Here is a 20,227-nt window from a genome sequence, read left to right on the forward strand (position 1 = left end):
TAATTATTATCAACATAATCACCACTAACCTATCTACTGGTAAGTCATTTTACCTCCCCAAGCTGCATCTATAAACTGAGGGTAGTATTTTTTTAAAAGATTTTATTTTTAAGTAATCTCTACACCCAATGCAGGGCCTGAACTCATCACCCCAAGATCAAGAGTTGCATTCTCCACCAACTGAGCCAGCCAGGTGCCCCTAAACTGAGGGTAATATTTAATAATAGGTTTGTGTATATTCAATGAGATAATGCATAGAAAGTGTATAAGAGTCTCTGATATACATAGAAATCAATAAATATTAGTATTATAAATAAATTATAAATGACTTAAATTTATCTAAATGCCCTTTTCTAACTTTCTTACCTTTCTTTATAATGGGCATATATCTGGTTGTCTGCATTTATTAATGTGACAAAACCAACTTGAACAATTCGCTAAATCTAACTCCTACCCCTATACACTACTATTATGAACCCCTAGAACCTTGCTGAGTAGATTTGATATATATACGTTGTCATATTTAATCCTCTAGAGAACTCTGAAAGGTTATGTACTATCATACTATTTTAAAGGCAAGATAATTGAGCATAAGAAACATAAAGCAAACTGCCCAAGGTCACAGAGCTAGTCTGTCACCAACCTCTGTCTCCATTCTTTTTACTGAACTGTATTGTACTACTCTCTATCCTTTATGAGAATACTCTGAGTTTCTGACATTGGCCCTCTCCTCTTCTGTACTCAAGTTTCCTCTGGGTGATTTCTACCCACTAACAAAATTTTACCAACTGATTGCGAATAGTTCCACAAACTTCTACTTGAAGGCAGGACTTTAGCTTCAGTTCCAGTACTACACATCCAAATTCCTTGGTGGACATTGTATGTGTCCTTCTTAGATACCTCAAACAATGCACTGCCAAGGCCAGCATTTTGCCCCACCCTGTTTTTTTAGCCTGATTTTTTTTCTGGTGGGGCCATTTACTATTAATCCAAACCCGCAACTTCAACTTCTGGTGCTGCCCAATACCCAGTATGTTATCAACTCCTATCAGGTAAGCTTCTCCACATCTCCCCATCTGTGCCATTACTTTTCCTGCCCCTCTGTCAGATTCTTCACACCTTTCTTCTGGACTCTTCTAAAAACTTTCTAGGTGGCCTTTCTGCTTTCTCCACACCAATCCATTCTTCAAAGCCTGCCCTCTAGATTAACCCTTTTAGAATATTGGTTTATTCACATAATCTCACGCTAACGGCTCTCGGAAAGCTTCCCAATAAATCCAAATTCTTCACCAACCTGGATGCAGATTTCTGGGCATGCCTAGCCTTTGAGTATGCCATGATTCTAGCAAGCAAAATGATACCACATTCAGGTGACATGCTGCCCTTCTGCTTCTTCATCTAAAATTCTTACTTCCTGTCATCATGCTCTGAAAGAAGAACTAATGGAGTATATTAATCCGAGTTAAGACTTGATTGTTAATTGGGGTCTTGCCAATTGGAGCCTGTGAATTCATTCTCGCAGAATCTGTAACATCTCACCGGCCTTTCTCCCCACCTAGTCTGGGAAACCCCTATAGGCAGGCACTGTGACAAATCTGTTTTGGGGTTATGAGTACATGGTACAAGACCTGGCATATACTGCAGGCTTGGGAAATGAAAAACTCCAAGGCTTCATAGCTAACCCTAAAGGTAAAGTGATGGTAAAGTGGGTAGTAGAGCCACAAGCACCACTCACCCTTCCGGTTCATCCCCATCTGGAGGCATTTGAGCAGGCGGCAGTACTGGCACCTGTTCCTCTGCTTCCGAGACATGACACAGTTCTTGTCACGACTGCACCGATATACCCGCTTGTTGCAAATGCTTCGCTTGAAAAACCCCTTGCAGCCCTCACAGGAGATGATTCCATAGTGCAATCCTGTGGCACGGTCCCCACAAATGAGACAGGTTCGTTGTTCAGCCCGATCATCTGGAACAGAAACTGAACATATTCAAATTAGAACACATGGAAATAATGGCTGTAAGCCTGCAGTTCTAAAATAAGCAACCTTGCTCTGGGAAGATCAAGAACATCACTCTTCCCAGGATAACTGGCAAATGTATCATTTTTAGAGCCTTTGTCCTAGGAACAGACCCTTGCATCTATCTGCAGATATCACAAACATGGTCTATTTTAAAAAATAACTCATGCTCCTCTCCCTGGGTTTCATCATCACTTGGACCAGTATCCAGGTCAGAAATTTGGGAGATATCCTCAACTCCTCTCTCCCCCTCACTTTCCTCAGCCACAGCCCATCACTTACTTCTACCCTGTAGAAAGGTGATAAGGGTTACTGATAATTTATGTAAGTGCCCAGCAAATGGCATACACCCAGTAAATGAAAGTTATAATTATTAACCAGTGAAGGAGTTTTAACCAGGCCCAGCCAGCCAACGAGTCTTCCACCTATTCAACAAATATATGTTGGGCAACTATTATATTCTACGCACTGTTGTAAAGGCATGTCTACAGCAGTGAATGAAAGTCCCTGGTGAAGCTTACGTTCAAGCAGAATATCTACTCTGTGTCCAGGCCCCAGGTTCGGTACTGGGTACTCAGAAATAAATCATCATGCTCCCCACAGTCAAGGAACTTACTGCCTCGCAACAAACAAGTTAGTCAAAGAGGAAATTCAGGCTGGAATATAACTCTCTAACTTCCTCTTCCCTCAAATTTCACTTACTTAGGATCAAGCAACCGCCAAAGAACAGGCATATAACAAAAAAGTGCCCTGGTGATCTGCGATGTCAGATCTTGCTAGCAGGTACAAGAAACCTCCAAGAAAAGGTTTTGATCAGAGGACAAGGCAAGAAACCAGAGATCTGAACCACACTCCTGAATAACAAGCAAGATATAATGATTAAGAACACAGCCCTAAGAATTTGAGAAATCCTTATTTAAACCCCAGTTCTGACACTTGCCAGCTGACTGAACTTGGGCAAATTAAGTTACTTCACCTTTCTGAATCTAGTTTCTCTCATCTGTAAAATGGGGATTATAGCAGTACCTACATACATAAATAAAGTACTCAGCAAAATGCTTGGGCTACAATGGACATTTAATAAATTACAGCTATTACTTTCACTATCATTATTATCCTAACAGGTCCACGCTTAATGTGATAATAACATTCCTGAAAGCAATGTTACAGGAGGAGCATGGCAGTACACGCAGGAGAGATGTAGAGAAGAAAAGAGACTAGCATTTAGGCAATCTTTATTATATGTCAACTTTGAGATGTCTTTATGATCCCTATTTGTAGGCTGGATAATGGTCACCCAAATACATCAGGTCCTAATCCCCGAAACCTGTAAATATTATCTTGTAAGGAAAAGGGATCTTTGCAGATGTGATCAAATTAAGAATCTTGAATTGGGAGAGTATTCTGGATTATAAAGGTGGGCCCTACTTGCAATCACACCTGTCTTTACAAGAGAAAGAGAGAGGAAGATTTGATATAAATAGAAGAGGAGAACACACACAATTGCATGCACGTACACATGTACACACAGAGAAGATGATGTGAAAGCAGGCAGAAGGTAGCAAAAGCCAAGGAACGGTTTCCACTACAAGCTGGATGAGGCAAAGACTGAATTCTCCCCTAGAGCCTCTGGAGGAAGTGTGGCTCTGCCCACCTTTATTTAACCCAGTGATACTCATAACTTTTGAACTTCTGATTCCAGAACTGTGAGAGAACAAATTTGTGGTAATTTTTAACAGCAGCTCAGGAAACTAATACACAACATTTTTTTCATAGAGGGAAACAGATATATATATTAAGGCTCTTGCCCAAAGTTACACAGCAAATAGCAGGTATGCAGAGAGAAGCAGATACAGGAGACCACACAGCTAGGGAAACAGAGAAAGATATGGAAAGAGGAATTGCCTAGGTTCTTGAGGACTCTATATTTCCTAGTTATAGACCTTTCCAAGCCTTTCTAAGGCTTGGATGAACTTCCTAACTATGGGCAAACTGACATAACATGACAAACTGACATTCCCATGTCTTGTAATACAATACCTTTTTTTTTCCTTTCTTAAGCTAAATGAGTTTTTGTTATTTGCAACTAAAAGAAAGTTGGTTAAAATATAAAAATGGCCCTGTTGTGATAACCATTCTTTTTCTTTTCCTTTTAAAAATGCAAAGGAAAAATATATTAAAAAATAAAAATATAAAGGAAGCTCAAAGTAAACATTAGAGCAAAGTTACAACAGAGAATTAAAAAATTAAACCAGGAAAGGCCAAACAGGCAAAATGAATGACATAATAATAGTGCTATGTGTGGGATGGGATTTCCTAGAGTGTTGGGCTTGAGTTGATAAAAGGGCTTAGAAATAGAACATGGAATGCTGTGAAAAAATCTAGATTGGATACAAAGAATTTAAATTTTCTCATTTTAAATTCAAACCTTCAGTATTATATATACCCTTTCTATATATATAGGTATATATACCTCACATTCTACTACATATAGGATACATATCATATATACATATACATACACACATTACAATATAAACCAGAAGTCTACTAGAATAGACTTAAAAATAGTTATAATTAATCAATATCTAGAAGAACCAGACCATCTCTTTCTCCCTTTCTTCAGAGCTATGACTTCACTGAGTACCAACTATAACTAAGCACTGTGCTTTGTGCTGTGTCACATAATTCTCATAATCCCAAAGGTGGATACAACTGCTATTACTATTTTTGTAATTGAGAAAATGGAGATCCCCATAAAAGTTAAGGAACTTGTCCATTTAGGAAATGGCTGACCCTAATCTGCCAATATCAGAACTGGAGTTCAGTAAACTCTTCAGCAGCATTCGTATGGCATTCTGTGCGGCATCTGGATCCAGAGCAAAGGACCCACTGAACAACAATGAAATACAGAACTATTAAGAATCTGCTAATGTCTATAACGCTGCTTGCTCTTTTCATGAGCACTTAAAAGGGCACAATGAGATCAAAGAGAAGGTGGGACTATTTCACCACCGATGGACAGAGACTGGATTCCCTTTGAGTCTTATGACTGCTCCTCTTCCATAGCTATTCTTACTGCCATGTTCTGTTTCTATAAAGAGCACTGGTCTATGCCACAGACCAGGAACTAATTCAGAAGGAAGTCTCTCAAAGATACAGGAGAAAGGCCCTCTCCCAATTAACCGGGAAGCCCCTCAAAGAAGCATTTTACAAACTTCCCTCATAACATGTGGGAAAGGATCATAAAAACAGGAGAAGCTATTGCTAACTGACCACTTGGGTACCAGATTATATGCCAAGCACTTAACATGTTATTGTGGTGAATCATAAAAAATAAGGTACCCTTATTTTACAAGAGGAAACTGAAGCTTATGAGGTGATACCACTTTCCAACAGTCACCAGCTAGTTAAGTATGGGAGCTGGGCTGGAACCTCCAAAGTCTATGAAACTAATCATCACATTCTGTGGCCACAGCAAGGCAAATCTATCTGTACTCTATGCAGGTAAGTCAGGCCCTTCCCTACTTGGGAAAAAAAAGTTAAAAAGTCAAGCCTTTTGTAAATGAATAAATTGAAGCAAAATGTCCCAGTGGTGCCCTGCCAGATGTCAGATATAGATTTCTGCATCTCCTATTCTTGTAAAGGACTTGAAGGATACTTAAAGCATGTTTATATTCATTATCTAATTTGTACCAGGTCAGGACAAGGATTATTCTTATAGGTACCACAAAGAACATTTAGTGAGTACTAATTGTGTCCCATGAAACATTTAAGAACTTTTTACATGGATGGCCTTACTATTCATCACAGTAACTGAAAGGTATCATTATCCCCATATTACAGAAACCTGGAATGTTAGAGTTAGAAAGTACCTTAGAAAATGCCTTGAGCAGACCTTTACCCGAGGCATGAATTCCCTCTAGGATATCCCAAAACAAGGGGTTGCCCCACACTCTACTTGTACATCTTTAGTGACTCAATAAGGTACTTCATTCATTTCATTTTAGACAGTTTTAATGATTCGGAAGCTTTTTCTTACAGTGAGCCAAAGTCTGAAGCTTTCCCCACTGCCGAGTTATGTGCTCATGGGCAAAAAATAAATGTATACTCTAACCTAGTTCATATACCAACCATTCAGAGATTTAAAGCTAAATAGGGTTCCCAACTGTAAATTTTTTCTTCTATTTCTTAATGAATCACATAGTATCAAAATCTCTTAAAAGTATCCAGAACTGAATGGGGGGTGGGGTGGGGTGGTTCTTAATATAATTTAAGACTCAATTAGCTTTGTTTATATGTTTCTTCAGCTATCAATACCAGTAAACAAACAGTACTTTATAATTACTGGTGCTATAAAAATGCCACACATTTTATAATGGGCAAACTAAAGCTTAACGAGGTAAAGAACTTTAATCTTGATTACGCAACCAGTCAGCAGAACTGGAATTAGAATTCCATATCTCTTATTTCCAATCCCCCCTACACTTAGTTCATATTTGGTTCATAGACATCTAAAGCTTGAAGCATTTATCACATATATTATTAACCCATGAAGTTTTTTTTTTTTAGATTTTTTATTTTTCAAGTAATCTCTACACCCAATATGGGGCTCAAATTTACAACCCCGAGATCAAGAGTCGCATGGTTTACCAACTGAGCCAGCCAGGCGCCTCAATCCATGTCTTTCTTACTCCATTCTTGGGAAGGTAAGCGTTGAACCCGAAGGTAGGATTTTGTGTTTGTCCTTGATTAATTTTATCTTTATATAATAAATTTCGTATGTCATTCTGGCCTATTAAAATCTTTAGGGATCCAGTCCTGCCAGTGTACTAGTTATTTCTCCCACCTCCTTCTTTTCTCCATGTATGGTATTAGATTATTTTCATTTCCATCCTTAAAACAATACAGAATGTGGCCTTCCAGCAAGCTGTTAGAGCCCCTTTTAAAACCTGACTTAATCATTAGCATTCTGGAAATAGATGCTCAATTAGCTTTGTCTCTTAATTAAAGTAGGCACTCTAGTCTGGCTTGCATTTCTCTCATTCTTAAGGATATCATGAACGACTGTGTCATGTAACTCACTGAAATTTCAGATTCATTACAACATATACAGCGTTCTGACAAGTGAGACTAACACAAAGGAAATGTTCATAACCATTCCTAATTCAGCACTGTTAACCTATCAATTCCGTGTCATTAATCTGTATTATTTTACCTAAAATACAATGGAAAGAAAATCAGGCAAATAAGTACTTCAAATTGGAGACTATGGATCATAGAAACTGTAGTACTCAGAAGTCAGTAAGATAAGAGACAGAGAGGAGTTGATGAAAAGCTGAGGATTTGAAAAATGATAGGTATTTGAAACTCTGAACAAGTAGTTTGCTATCTGCAAAAACAGCAATGGGTAAAAAATACTGTAGGAGAGTGAAGACTTTCTAATTTATCAGAGAAGCTGAATGTTTATCTTGATCAGCAGCACTAGAAGGACTCAGATAATGAACTCTGAAAATACCATTTTCTACAAACAGGAGCCCAGACTCCTTAGAGAAATGTCTGATTCCAGGTTTGAGTGTTGTTGTGCTACCTAAGACTAATAATGGGGTCATGTCAAAAGGATATAGGAAACAACATAAAAAGCCTCCCACTGGCCTAAAATGCAGCAACATATGCACCAAAAAGAATATAAAAATCAATGCATTCACAATAATATTAAAAGGAAAAACCTCATTAGTTACCATGGAGGTTGCTAGGACACCAATTCATTATTCTGAAAATTGATGTATTAAGGGAAAAATCAAACATTAAAAATAAAAACAACTGGAATTTTTCTCTTGCCCTTGTCCCCAAGAGTAAAAGAAGAAAGGAGGGTGGAAACTAAGACAGTTTTTTAAGAACTTTAAACTTTTAAACTTTAAACTTTAATTGAAAAAACTGAGATTAGGTGAATAGATCAGCCTAGCAGTCAAGAGAATGGGGTTGGATAGGGAGGTCGAGTTGATCTCAGGGCCTCTGGCAAGATCAATCTCAACCCAGGGATGGAAAGGAAAGAAACAACTGCCAGCTCTCCAAATCTCTTGAACATAGGCAGTAGAACATAGAGACTTAAGAACTTGGGCTTTAGAGTTAGACTCTTGGGCTCAAATCTAGGCCGTCAATTGCTAGCTGTGTTACCTTGGAAAGTTTCTTAACCTCTCCAGAGGTACCTCAGTTTCTAGTCTATAAAATGTGGATAATATGGTACCCTCTTCAAATAACTATTGTGAGAATCAAGGAATTAACAGATTGCCTATAAATGACATGAAGCTCTAGACTCCTCATGGTATTAGAATGAAACAGCTTTGTAAACTCCTAAGTACTGGACACTTTTTTTTTTTTAATTTAAGATTTTATTTGTTTACTTGACAGACAGAGACAGTGAGAGAGGGAACAGGAGCAGGAGGGTGGGTAGAGGGAGAAGCAGACTCCCTGCTGACCAGGGAGCCCAATGTGGGGGGGCTCCATCCCAGAACCCCAGGATCATGACCCAAGCCGAAGGCAGATGTTTAATGACTGAGCCACCCAGGCGCCCCAGTACTGGACATTATTATTGCTTAATTGCCGTTTTCTTTTTTTTTTTAACCTAAAATCAGTCTGGTGGCAGGAGAGGGTAATGACAAATTTCCTAGGAGGTGAGGTTTTTTTGTTTTTTGTTTTTTTTAAGATTTATTTATTTATTTATTTATTTATTTATTTATTTATTTGACAGAGAGAGAGACAGACAGTGAGAGAGCAAACACAAACAGGGGGAGTAGGAGAGGGAGAAGCAGGCTTCCCACTGGGCAGGGAGCTGGACGCGGGGCTCGATCCCAGGACCCTAGGATCATGACCTGAGCAGAAGGCAGACGCTTAATGACTGAGCCACCCAGGTGCCCCAGGAGGTGAGTTCTGAAGTATGATTACCAGTTAGACAAATGAACGCAGAGGAGGGAACAGGAAGAAGAAACAATCGGCATATAAAGTCGTGTCTTAAATGGAGCTGGAGACCTCTCTCCAACTTGGGTTTCCTCTGAAAAGAATCTCATTCCTTTCTAAAACAGCCAATATAATTCATTATGTGTTATCAAGGCTATCAAGATGAGTTACACAGAAATATCCACAGATCTGTTACCAGGTTATGTGCTACCCCCTCCATATGTAAAAAAGTCATGATCTCCCCAAAATTTTGTTCCTGTGCAATGTTCTAAAAGGAGCTTGCTGGTTATTCATGATAAATAAATGTAACCATAAATAAGCAATATTAGAAAAAAGATAACATGCTTCTCTTTGCTAGTTTTCCAAACTTTAGGAATAATCATAAGAATTTTTTAAAAAGATTTTATTATTTATTTGAGAGAGAGCGAGAGATAGCATGAGTGGGTGAGGAGCAGAGGGAGAAGCAGACCCCCTGCTGAGCAGGGAGCCCGACACAGGGCTTGATCCCGGGACTCCAGGATCACAACCTAAGCTGAAGGCAGATGTTTAACCGACTGAGTCACCCAGATGCCCCAAGAATTTTTTAAAACCAGTAATTATTCTAATGCAGGTAACAGGAACTATCATAGCAAGTTTGATTTCTTCAAATTTTAACACTCCTGCTGAGATAGGTAAGGGTAAATGCAAGCTTGGGGTCTCTATGGACACAGATTAATTTTTAGAGGCAGATATGTCAAATTCAAACGAAATAATGAAAATGATGAATAAAGCAGCTGACATGGTTGGTATAGAAAATCAATAATAATATGAATCAGGTAAAGAGCCCTAGAACATCTCTTCAGAGCACCACCACCAAGTGTCTGCTCAAAAAAATGGATGTTCCCATTTCTACATCATTTAGCAAGAACAGTAAGTAAATGAGAACAAAGACATTCATAAACTAATCTACTTATCAATCTGACCAGAATTTTACAATACTTAGATTCTTGTTCTACAAAAGGGTGAGGACACCTCAGTTATACCTAACCAAAGTTACACTGCAGTTAAGCCTCAATCACAGACATTAACAGTAACATCTGCACCATGATTGCTACACAGAAGATACTCATTTTGTTGAACAGATGAACGAAAAATGTAAAAGCGTAAAAAGTCTGAAATACATTGGCTTGGTAGTTAAGACACACTGAGTATGAATTCCAGCACTACCATTTCCTAGCTCTGTAACTGTGGGCACGTGCCTCAGTTTTCATCTGCAAAATGGAACAAGTTCTGTTCTTTATGTATCACATATAACTCACTCTTTCCTCACAATTCTATGTAGTAGATATTACTATCATCTCCATTTTGCAGATGAAAAAACTGAGACACACACAGAATAAGAAATACGCCCAAAGTCCCCTAGTTGATAGGCTGGGGAGCCAGGATTCTAAGCAGACAATCTTGCATGAGGATCTGAGACCTTTCACACTAAACTATACTGCTGAATACAATGCCTAATATATCGTAAACACACAATCAATGTTAGTTGTGCTACTGTTGTTAAAGATAAGTTTTCTGTAAGATTAGAACTGATAAAAATTTGCAACTTTATGAAACATTTTGGAAAGTACTTTGTTAAAAAAAAACCCATCTTAAACAAAAGCAATAAATAGTGCTTTAATTTTTAAAAAGTCTTTGATAGATTTCAACATTATTATTGTTCAACTCTTAGCATACTAGGAGTAAGAAAAAACTTGTTTAATATAATAAAGGTTATCTAAAGAAACCTATACCAAATATCATACTTAATGGTGAAATGCTTATAGAAAGTTTTTCTTTTCAGATTGGAAGTAAGACAAGGATGGTCTATTGTCAACAGCTTCATTCCACAGTGGAAGTACTGGAGGTTCTAGAACACACAGCGAAATAAGAAATATAAAAAACCATATTTTTTTTAAAATAATTTTTATTTTGTTATATTAGCCACCATACAGTACAACAAAACCATATTTCTATACCATCCACAAAGAGATGAAATTTTTAAAAGATGCCACTTACAACACTATTAAAAAAAAAAGTAGGATGCAATCCAATAAAGACATGTAAGATCTCTATGGAGAGACTGTAAAACAATTAATATATTTCTAAGATAAATGGAGGAAGATTTCACAACTGGAGAGGAAGACTATGCTCACAGATTGCAAGTCATTACTGTAAAGATCAATAGATAAAGTGAAATCCCAACTCTGTGTGTTCATGTATAGCTTGAGCTAATAGTAAAATGTAAATTGCAAAAAAAAAACAAAAACAAAAACAAAAACAGCACAGATATTTAAGAAAAACAAGACTTTACCTTACATCCATATTCATTTTAAAGCTACGGTAGTTAAGATGTGTTTTACTGGCTCAAGGATAGACAAACAGACCAAAGGAGCTGAAAGAAGACATACCATACCACAACATAACTAGGCATATTATGGATATTTAATTTATGACAAAGGTGGCCCTGCAGAGCAGTGAGGAAAAGATAAGTCTTTTCAGTGAACAGTATTAGGACAATTAGATATCTAGTAGAAAATTAAACTTGACCCTACCTCACACCATGCAAAATATTTAACTCCAACTAGACTGAAGACTCAAATACCAAAAGCAAAATAATATACCTCTCAGAATAAAAAAAAAAATCTTCATGATCTTGGGTTAGGAAGAGATTTTTAAAACAATCCACAAAAAGCACTAATCATAAAAGAAACTTTAATAAAATTAGACTGCATTAAAATGACGAATGTTCAGAAAGTGAAAAGCCAAGCCACAGTGTGCAAGAAGATATATGCAATACATACAACCTACAAAGAGCTCATATTCAAAATATGTAAACTCCTATACAACACTGAGAGAAATGCAAACCAGTAGAAAACTGGGCAAGAAACCTGAACAAGCATTTCACAGAGGAGACTATCCACATCATCAATAAACTTAAGATGTTCAAACCTATTAGTAATCAAGGCTATGCAAATTAAAACCACAATGACATACTAACAGCTTAAAAAAAAAAAGACTTCAAGTTATGGTGGCAATTTGGAAAAACTAACTTTCATATGTTATTGGTAGAAGTGTGTACTGGTACACCTACTATATAAAACAGTGAGTCACTATTAATGTTGAAGATATCCCTCTCTTATGACCCATTCCCAGATATATATGACCCAACAGAAATGCAGGCACATGTGTATGAAGGGACAAATTTGAGGATCTTCATAATGACAAGCTTTGTCAAAGCCTCAATTAAAAATAACCCAAATATGGGGTGCCTGGGTGGCTCAGTCAGTTGAGTGTCTGCCTTTGGTTCAGGCCATGTGATCCTGGGGTCCTGGGATGAGCCCCACATCGGGCTCCTTGCTCACTGGGGAGTCTGCTTTTCCCTCTCCCCCTCCCTACCCCTGCTCATGCTCACATTTGCTCTCTCTCTCAAATAAATGAAATCTTTAAAAAAAAACAAACCCAAATATTTATCAGTATTTCTAGAGATAAACAGTGTCATTCATACAATGTAATACTGTACAGCTGTAAATGTATTTGAACTACTGCAACAACATGGATGACTAGTAGAAATATTGTTGGGTAAAAGAAGACAGATCGAATAAAAACCCCAAAAAACAAACCATTCATAGGATTCCATTCATATTTAGTAAGTTAAAACAGCAACAACAACAACCAAAAAAAAGGCTCAGACAGTAAAGAGACATATAGTGAGAACAGTGCTGGAGTGGAGAGGAGCTTTTGAATCCTGGCAATGTTCTATTTCTTGACTTGGGTGATGCTTGCTTTATATTAATTTATTAAGCTGTAAAGTTGTGTTTTATGTACTTTTCTTCAAGTGTTACATTTCACAGTAAAAAAGTTGAAAACAAAAGATAACGGCACTTCAGGTAAGGGAAAGGAATCAGCAATGGCAAAAAAAAAAAAGAGGAAAACAAATGTAAGGTGTGTTTAGGCAAACTACATAGGTACATAATTAAGCAGAGAGGTCTTATAGAGGAATGGTCAGAGAGAAGTCTAGAAAACTGGAATAGACTGCAGTTTATTTTATCCTACTGATAAAAGACTACTGAGATTCTTAGGGGCACCTGGGTGGCTCAGTCGGTTAAGCATCTGCCTTCAGCTCAGGTCATGATCTCAGGGTCCTGGGATCAGGTCCTGGGATGTAACCCACATTGGAGTTCCCTGCTCAATGGGGAGTCTGCTTCTCTCTCTCCCTTTGCTCCCCCCCCCACCCAACTTGTGCTCTCTCTCTCAAATAAATCAATAAAATCTTTAAAAAAAAAAAAAAGACTACTCAGATTTTTTTTTAAATTTTTATTTTTTACTGGAGATATGTCTGGATCATGGTAGTATTTTAGGAATATCAATCTCACAGTGATGTGCAGGTTGTGACAAGATGAATGGCCTGGGCATCAGGGTAACAGGAATGGGGAAAAGGTCACCACCAATGTGGCTGTGAAAAATGTGGTATCACTAAAAGAAAAGAGGAAAGTAAAAGCTGTGTGAGGGAAAAAAATCATCCTCTCTTTAGTTTAAGAGAGGATGATAGGAAATATTCCTCTCTTTAGTTTAAGAGAGGATGATAGGAAATATTCCAAAGGGAGTTACTTAGGGGACAACGATTAAAGCTAGGATGAAAAATCTGGGAGTCAACACATGGCAGAACTGAAGCTAGGGTAACAGATTATAACTCTCTGAGACAGAGGGGAAGGTAAGAAGTTAGGGACGGAAAGTGAGATGACAATCAAAGAACATGTAGGTGGAATATAAATCCATGATTAAGAGAAAGGTAAGAAACAAAAGGGTTTCATAAAGAAGAGCACTGTCAAATGCAATGCAGGTCAAAAAGTGTGAGGAAGAAGAAAAGGCTCAAAGGTCACCACTAATAAAATTTTCAGTAAACTGGTTAGAACAAAAATCATACTGAGTTAAAAACAGGTGCGTGGTGAGGTGCCTGACTGGCTGAGTCAGAAGAGCATGTGATTCTTGATCTCAGGGTTGTAAGTTCAAGCCTCACGCTGGTTGTAGAGATTACTCAAAAAATAAAATCTTAAAAAAAATTTTTTTTGAGTGGTAAAGAAATAAAATAAGCAGTATTTTATTGAGTAGTGTCACTCCATTTAAAAGTAATAGAAAAACATTTTGTAGGAAGAAGCAACAGCTTTTAAACAGATGTGTATTTTTTTAACTAGGAGAGATTCATATGCATTTAAAGAAGATAAACATTAAAACAAAGGCTTTTTTAAAAAGATTTTTAAACATTTTTATTTTTTAAGACTTTATTTATATTTATTTGACAGAGAGAGCGAGCGAGAGAGAACAAGCAGGGGGAGCTGCAGAGGGAGAGGAAGAAGCAGGCTCCCCATTGAGCAGGGAGCCTGATATGGGGTTCGATCATCCCAGGACCCTGGGATCATAACCTCAGCCCAAGGCAGACACTTACACAACTGAGCCACCCAGGTGCCCCTAAGATTTTATTTTTAAGTAATCTCTACACTCAACCTGGGGCTCAAACTTACAACCCTGTGATCAAAAGTCGCAGGCTCCACTGACTGAGCCAGCCAGGTGCCCCAAGAACAAAGGCTTTTAAGAGAAGAATGAACTGTAATTCAGACATTTTTTCAAAATGAAAACATGTATGAAAAGTAAAAAAATGTTTAACATTTAAATTTTTCTTATATATATTGTTTTTTATTAAGAAAAAGATAAGTTACTTGGCCATGGTCAGAAATGTTAAGTGATCTGCCCAAGGTCACAAGGTTAAGTCAAGTGATGGAGCTGTTTCAACCTTACTACTTTTCCAAAAACAGACCTCCCATTAAACCAAACTACCTCCTATAGAGGTAGGGTGCAGGAATAGGGCGGGATATATCAAAATTGAGCCTCAGTGTTACTGCTGCCTTTTTTTCCCCTAACCAAAGAAACAACAGGAGTCACAACAAAATCTATGAAACAAAGAACTGACTGCATGTATTCTTACCATCCTGTGAGTGATCACTTAGTACCTCCATATGGCAACTAGTTCTACTTTAATTGGGCTAAATACAGAAGAAAGCCTATTACAAAAATTTCTCTTAGACTCACCTCTCCTCTCAGCCTTACTGTTAGAAAAATACCTCCCCCACCCCAAGAAGGACATTTTACTCATTCCAGTGGCTCAGGTTACGCAAATTACTATTGGAACTGATTTTTATCAAAACCTGCTTTTCAGACTGTGATGAAGGCCAGATTTAGGAAATGGAGAGTACAGCTGCTTACTTCGCCAAAATCATACTGACAACTAAGGCAATTTGGAACTTGCCTAGCTAAAAGGTATTTAAAACAAAGGGTATTTACAACAATTTCAACCGGATTACTGGTTCTAACTCCCCTGATCAGCTGCACATTCTTCTAAGTACTACTGACTCCACCCAGTTTCATAGGTCACCACCATCTGAAATGAAGTCCTTGAAATTAGTAGCAACAGGTACCCTCAAAATTTTATCTGAACACAAAGAATTCAACAGAAATAAGTGAAAATCATAAGAATTCTCTTCTACTGCACATACCACTATAAAAATCCATTTCCAGAAGCCACATGTGGAGTACCTCAGAGGACATTTCTAAAAAATATTATCAGTTGAACGAAAACAAGTGAACAATTCACAACATTGTTACAGACTGAATGTTTAGGAGTTATCCTTACAGGTCAATGAATAAAAGATGGGAAAAAGACAAAAGAGGGGTGCCTGGCTGGCTCAGCGAAGCACGCAACTCTTGAACTCTGGGTTGTGAGTTCGAGGCCCCTGCTGCCAAAGAAAATGTTACCATCATTAACTGCTTAGGCCTGAAAACAAAGATGAAATGGTTCACAAATTATAATTAGCTGAAGCCACAGGAAATGAATCCAGGGAAAATGCTACCTCATCATTCTTGGTGGGGCCAAGAAAATAAAAATTCTGATCACAGTCCCTAGTTCCTTTCTATCTCTTATGTATAGGAACCTTCAAATTAGGAATCAAGTTTCTATTTGTGGTGAAACAGTTTTTATATTCCTGTAAATTCAGGTTTTCCAGATGGAGATAAGAACCTGCAAATCTGTGGTTTGTCCTATTTGGATTGCTACTGGGAACTTTAAACGATCTCTTATTCATTTAGGGGAAAAAAAGAGTTGGTCGAGCCTGGGGAGTCTTCTCTGAAAATATATAAATATACAGATAGTTCATTAATAGATAGCTTGGATCCATGTACTAGAGCTCTAAACAAGTACATATTTTTGAAGCTGAAGTATAACGTAGACAATGATTCACTATGTAATAATTACTACTTCTTGCTCTTAATCATCTTGTGATATTTATTCACCAAATAAACCTTTGAGAGTTCCTCTGCACTCTTCACATGTACCTCAAAACATCAGAGGAGACATAATTTCAATACAGAGCAATCAACACTAAACTAGAAAGAGAAGGCATACTGAGAAGTGGGTGATTCTAGTGCTAGATGAAGAAGGTGAAGGAAAGATTATCTAGAAGAGGTGTCACCTGAACTGGGCCTTAGAGCAGAAGTATGTCAAAGGGAATTTCAGCCAGAGGGAACAGTATAGGCAAAGAGGCTTGCTGGCTGTAGGTATTTAAACATATTTTAGAAGAGTGTGGCTATCTGAGATACAGGGAGGTGAGGAAGGCTTCACTGAACTCTAGAACATGTAATTCTGGAGTTAGATTGACTTGGGAGTCTTCTGTAGGGAGGCTGTAGGCACGCATGAGATTGCCAGAAGGCAGTGTATGGTAAGAGAATAGAATCTGTAATAGATAACTTTTGGGTTGTCTTCTCAGCTCACACCAATCCTCTTTCCTTTGAGAACAGCCATTGTTGTGGCCCGTAAGGCACCAGGTTTACACTGCTAGATAAGGTGAATGGAGCAGAAGAGATAATGGCTACTGCTAACTGGACTACAAAAAGACAATGGCCCAAGTTGGTTCAATGAAATTCTCTATTTTCAAGATTTTGTAATGAGGCACAAGGATTGCTAGCTTGTGATGAGCCTGGAACTGTGAATGTGACTGGTGAGATGGCCTTGTTCCAGAAAAGGAGAGGATGAGGGTGTTCATCTCGGTGGTAGTGGTGGTGATGAGGGGTGGGATAAAGTGAAGCAGAATTATTACATAGTGAATACATACCTCATGACTTCGTAAGGGTTGAGAGCAGTTGCTACAACTCCTGAAGCTTAAATATGTAATTAAAACATACTGGTCTCAATTCAATCTGTGAACACTCCCAACCTTAACAAGCCTACTTCCTCCCTTTTCCACCAAGAGTTTTACAGCCTTTGGAGATTAATACCACTAGTCTCAACAAGTGAGTTACATAGTTACATAATTTCTAGTCCCCTTATCATACTGGTCATCTGCCTTTCCCTCCGGACATGTTCCTGCTTCTAAGGATCATATGAAAATAAATTGTTCAGAATCTACTGTGGCTTGGGGCACCTAGCTGGCTTAGTCGGTAGAACATGCAACTCTTGATCTTGGGGTTGTAAAATCGAGCCCCACACTGGGTGTAGAGATTACTTAAAAATAAAATAAATAAATAAATAAAAAGAATCTACTATGGCTTGATGAGTACAGAACAGAGAGGGGGTCTATACTTCTTGCCCCCTTTTGTACACTATGTTTTATTTTTTTTCTAAAGATTTTATTTATTTTATTTTAGAGAGAGTGGGAGAGAGAAAGAATGTGCCAGCAGGGGGAGGGACAGAGGGAAAGAATCCCAAGCAGACTCCATTGAGCATGGAGCCCAATGCAGGGCAGGATCTCACGACCCTGGGAGTTCATGACCTGAGCCAAAACTAAGCATGGGACGTTTAACCGACTGAGCCACCCAGGTGCGCCTGTTTTGTCTTTTTAAAAGATTCTTTAATTTCTTTAAGTAATATCTATACCCAATGTAGGGCTTGAACTCACAAACCCAAGATCACGAGTCACATGCTCCACTGACTGAGCTAACCAGGTGCCCCCACTATGTTTTTAATTAATATAAATCTAGTCTATCACCTTTAGGGCAGTTGTAATGTATTTGTGAAAGTATACACTATATGATTGTATAAAAAGATGATGGATTAATATTATTGATGAGTACTAAGTATATAAGAACTCCACTTTCTCAGCCTTTTTTCATGTTTTGCTGCTAAGCTGCCTCATTCACATCCTGTAATGGCAAGCTTAGGCCTTGGCACCAAATACAAGACTTTGTTTATTGCCTTGTTTGAGTCGCCCCAATGTCCTATTAAGATGGTATGAGCTTTTCCTCCTAGCTTTGGATCATCAATAGAAGCACAAGACCCACATTCCACATCTGTACTTCAGCTTTTATGCAAAATAGGTAAGGATTAAGCTAGGCTTATGATCTTAGGCTGGTCATTTCTCTATATATCAAAAAACAATACAGTAAGTATAATTTTTATATCAAAATTCTTATTTTTTAGCTATGTTTTTATATTTATACTCCCCTCCCCAAGTTTTACTGAGATGTAACTGACATATAGTACTATATAAATTTAAGGTGTACAGCATAATGACCTCACTTATATATACTGTGAAATAATTACCACAAAAACAGTGACTAAGAGGATGAGCCATGGAGTCGAACTGTCTGGATTCAAATCTCAGCTTTTACATTTATTAAATGTATGGTCATATTGCTTCAGTTCCCTCATCTGTAAACTGTGGATATACAGGATGTGTATCACTAGGTTTCTGTGAGGACTGAGTTAATACATGTAATGTGCTTAGAACAGAGTTAATATGTGCAAAATTCCTGACACATAATAAATGCTCAATAGGGATGCCTGGCTGGCTTAGTCTGTAGAGTATGTGACTCTTGATCTCAGGGTTGTAAATTCAAGCCCCACGCTGGGTGCAGAGATAACTTAAGAAAATAAAATCCCTAAATAAATTTTTTAAAAAGCTCAATAAATGTGAGCTATTATTATCACTATCATCATATCATCACTAGTTTCTCTCAGGATATTCATCAGTAAAATCAGGTCAGTGATTCCCCCTGAAAACTTCCTATGAGGACTAAATAGGAATAGATAAGAAAGTGCCCTCTATACTCTAAAGTTCAGGGTGCCTATGAAGAAGGATGGTAATTCACCTGAGTAATGTCTAACTCCGGAATGCCTGGGGCCTACTGGGTTTGCCTACGAGTGAGGTAAAGATAGAATAGCTTCACATATCTGGCAGCAGCATGCCTGCTCCCCCTTTTAGCTACCCGCAGTTTTGGAGATTACTACTTGGGTCAGAGAACCCAAATTTCATTTACTGAGCTTTTGTAACAAATTGTCCTTAAAGTTTTCTGTTTGTATATTTTATTTTTACTGTAATTATAAAGTCAAAAGCAAAAGCAACCCCAGCTTTGCATTCTATCTAGTCACTATTTTAGTTGTGTGACAATTTCTCTGAGCTTCAATTTCCTTATCTATAAAGATAAAAATATTCATCTGACAGAACTGCTGTGAAATGAAGGGATTAAAATATGTAAAAGACCTATAGAAATGAAGACGTGGATCAACAAATATACTTGCATTTTATTATGTTATGGTTATTATTTCTCTACCTGGGGTCCATAGCTCTTTTTAGAAATATCTTCCATGGGGCACCTGGCTGGCTCAGTTGATAGAGCATGAGACTCTTGATCTTGGGGTTGCAAATTCAAGCCCCACACTGGGAGCAGAGATTACTTTAAAATAAAATCTTAAAAGAGAGAGAGAGAGAAAAGAAATATCTTCAATGAATTTGAGCTTAATTTACAGGTCCCTATTAGAGAGGTAAAAACACACACGGTGCAATTATACCAAAGAGTTAAGCCAGAATTGCCAAAATATCCTTTAGGAAAGTGTGCATACACAAAATTGCCTTTGCCTTTATTCCAAAGAGACTCCTGGGGACTCTTGTTATAGTGTAGCTTTCAACTGTTAAAATCTTGTGCTTCCACTGTCAAACACTGAATTAGAGACTGATTTGGCTACTGAAGATTCCACTGATGAGGGTATTACTGACCTTGAGAGTTGATGTGTTTGTTATTACCTATCTTGCCATTTGTGTCTTCTCTGATTTACTTGATCCTGGATAATGCAGTCATTAAATTTCAAAACCACAGGGGGCTTTAGAAATATACCAGAGTTTCCTCATTTTCACTTTATAGATGGAGAAACTGAGGTCCAGAGAATTAAAGTAATTTGAGCATGTTTG

General features: G+C 37.8%; 1 protein-coding gene across 5 annotated transcripts in view; it reads right to left on the reverse strand.

Moving 5' to 3' along the window:
- NR6A1 (nuclear receptor subfamily 6 group A member 1) overlaps positions 1–20,227 on the reverse strand; it is a 220,917-nt gene that overhangs the window by 35,101 nt on the left and 165,589 nt on the right. For all 5 annotated transcript variants that reach the window (XM_034664500.1, XM_034664499.1, XM_034664502.1 and 2 more), the window contains exon 3: positions 1,736–1,978. In XM_034664500.1, the coding sequence (XP_034520391.1) occupies positions 1,736–1,978 (243 nt within the window). The remainder of the gene's footprint in view (positions 1–1,735; positions 1,979–20,227) is intronic.

Source organism: Ailuropoda melanoleuca, chromosome 7, assembly GCF_002007445.2.
Source record: "Ailuropoda melanoleuca isolate Jingjing chromosome 7, ASM200744v2, whole genome shotgun sequence".
NCBI classification, from domain to species: domain Eukaryota; kingdom Metazoa; phylum Chordata; class Mammalia; order Carnivora; family Ursidae; genus Ailuropoda; species Ailuropoda melanoleuca.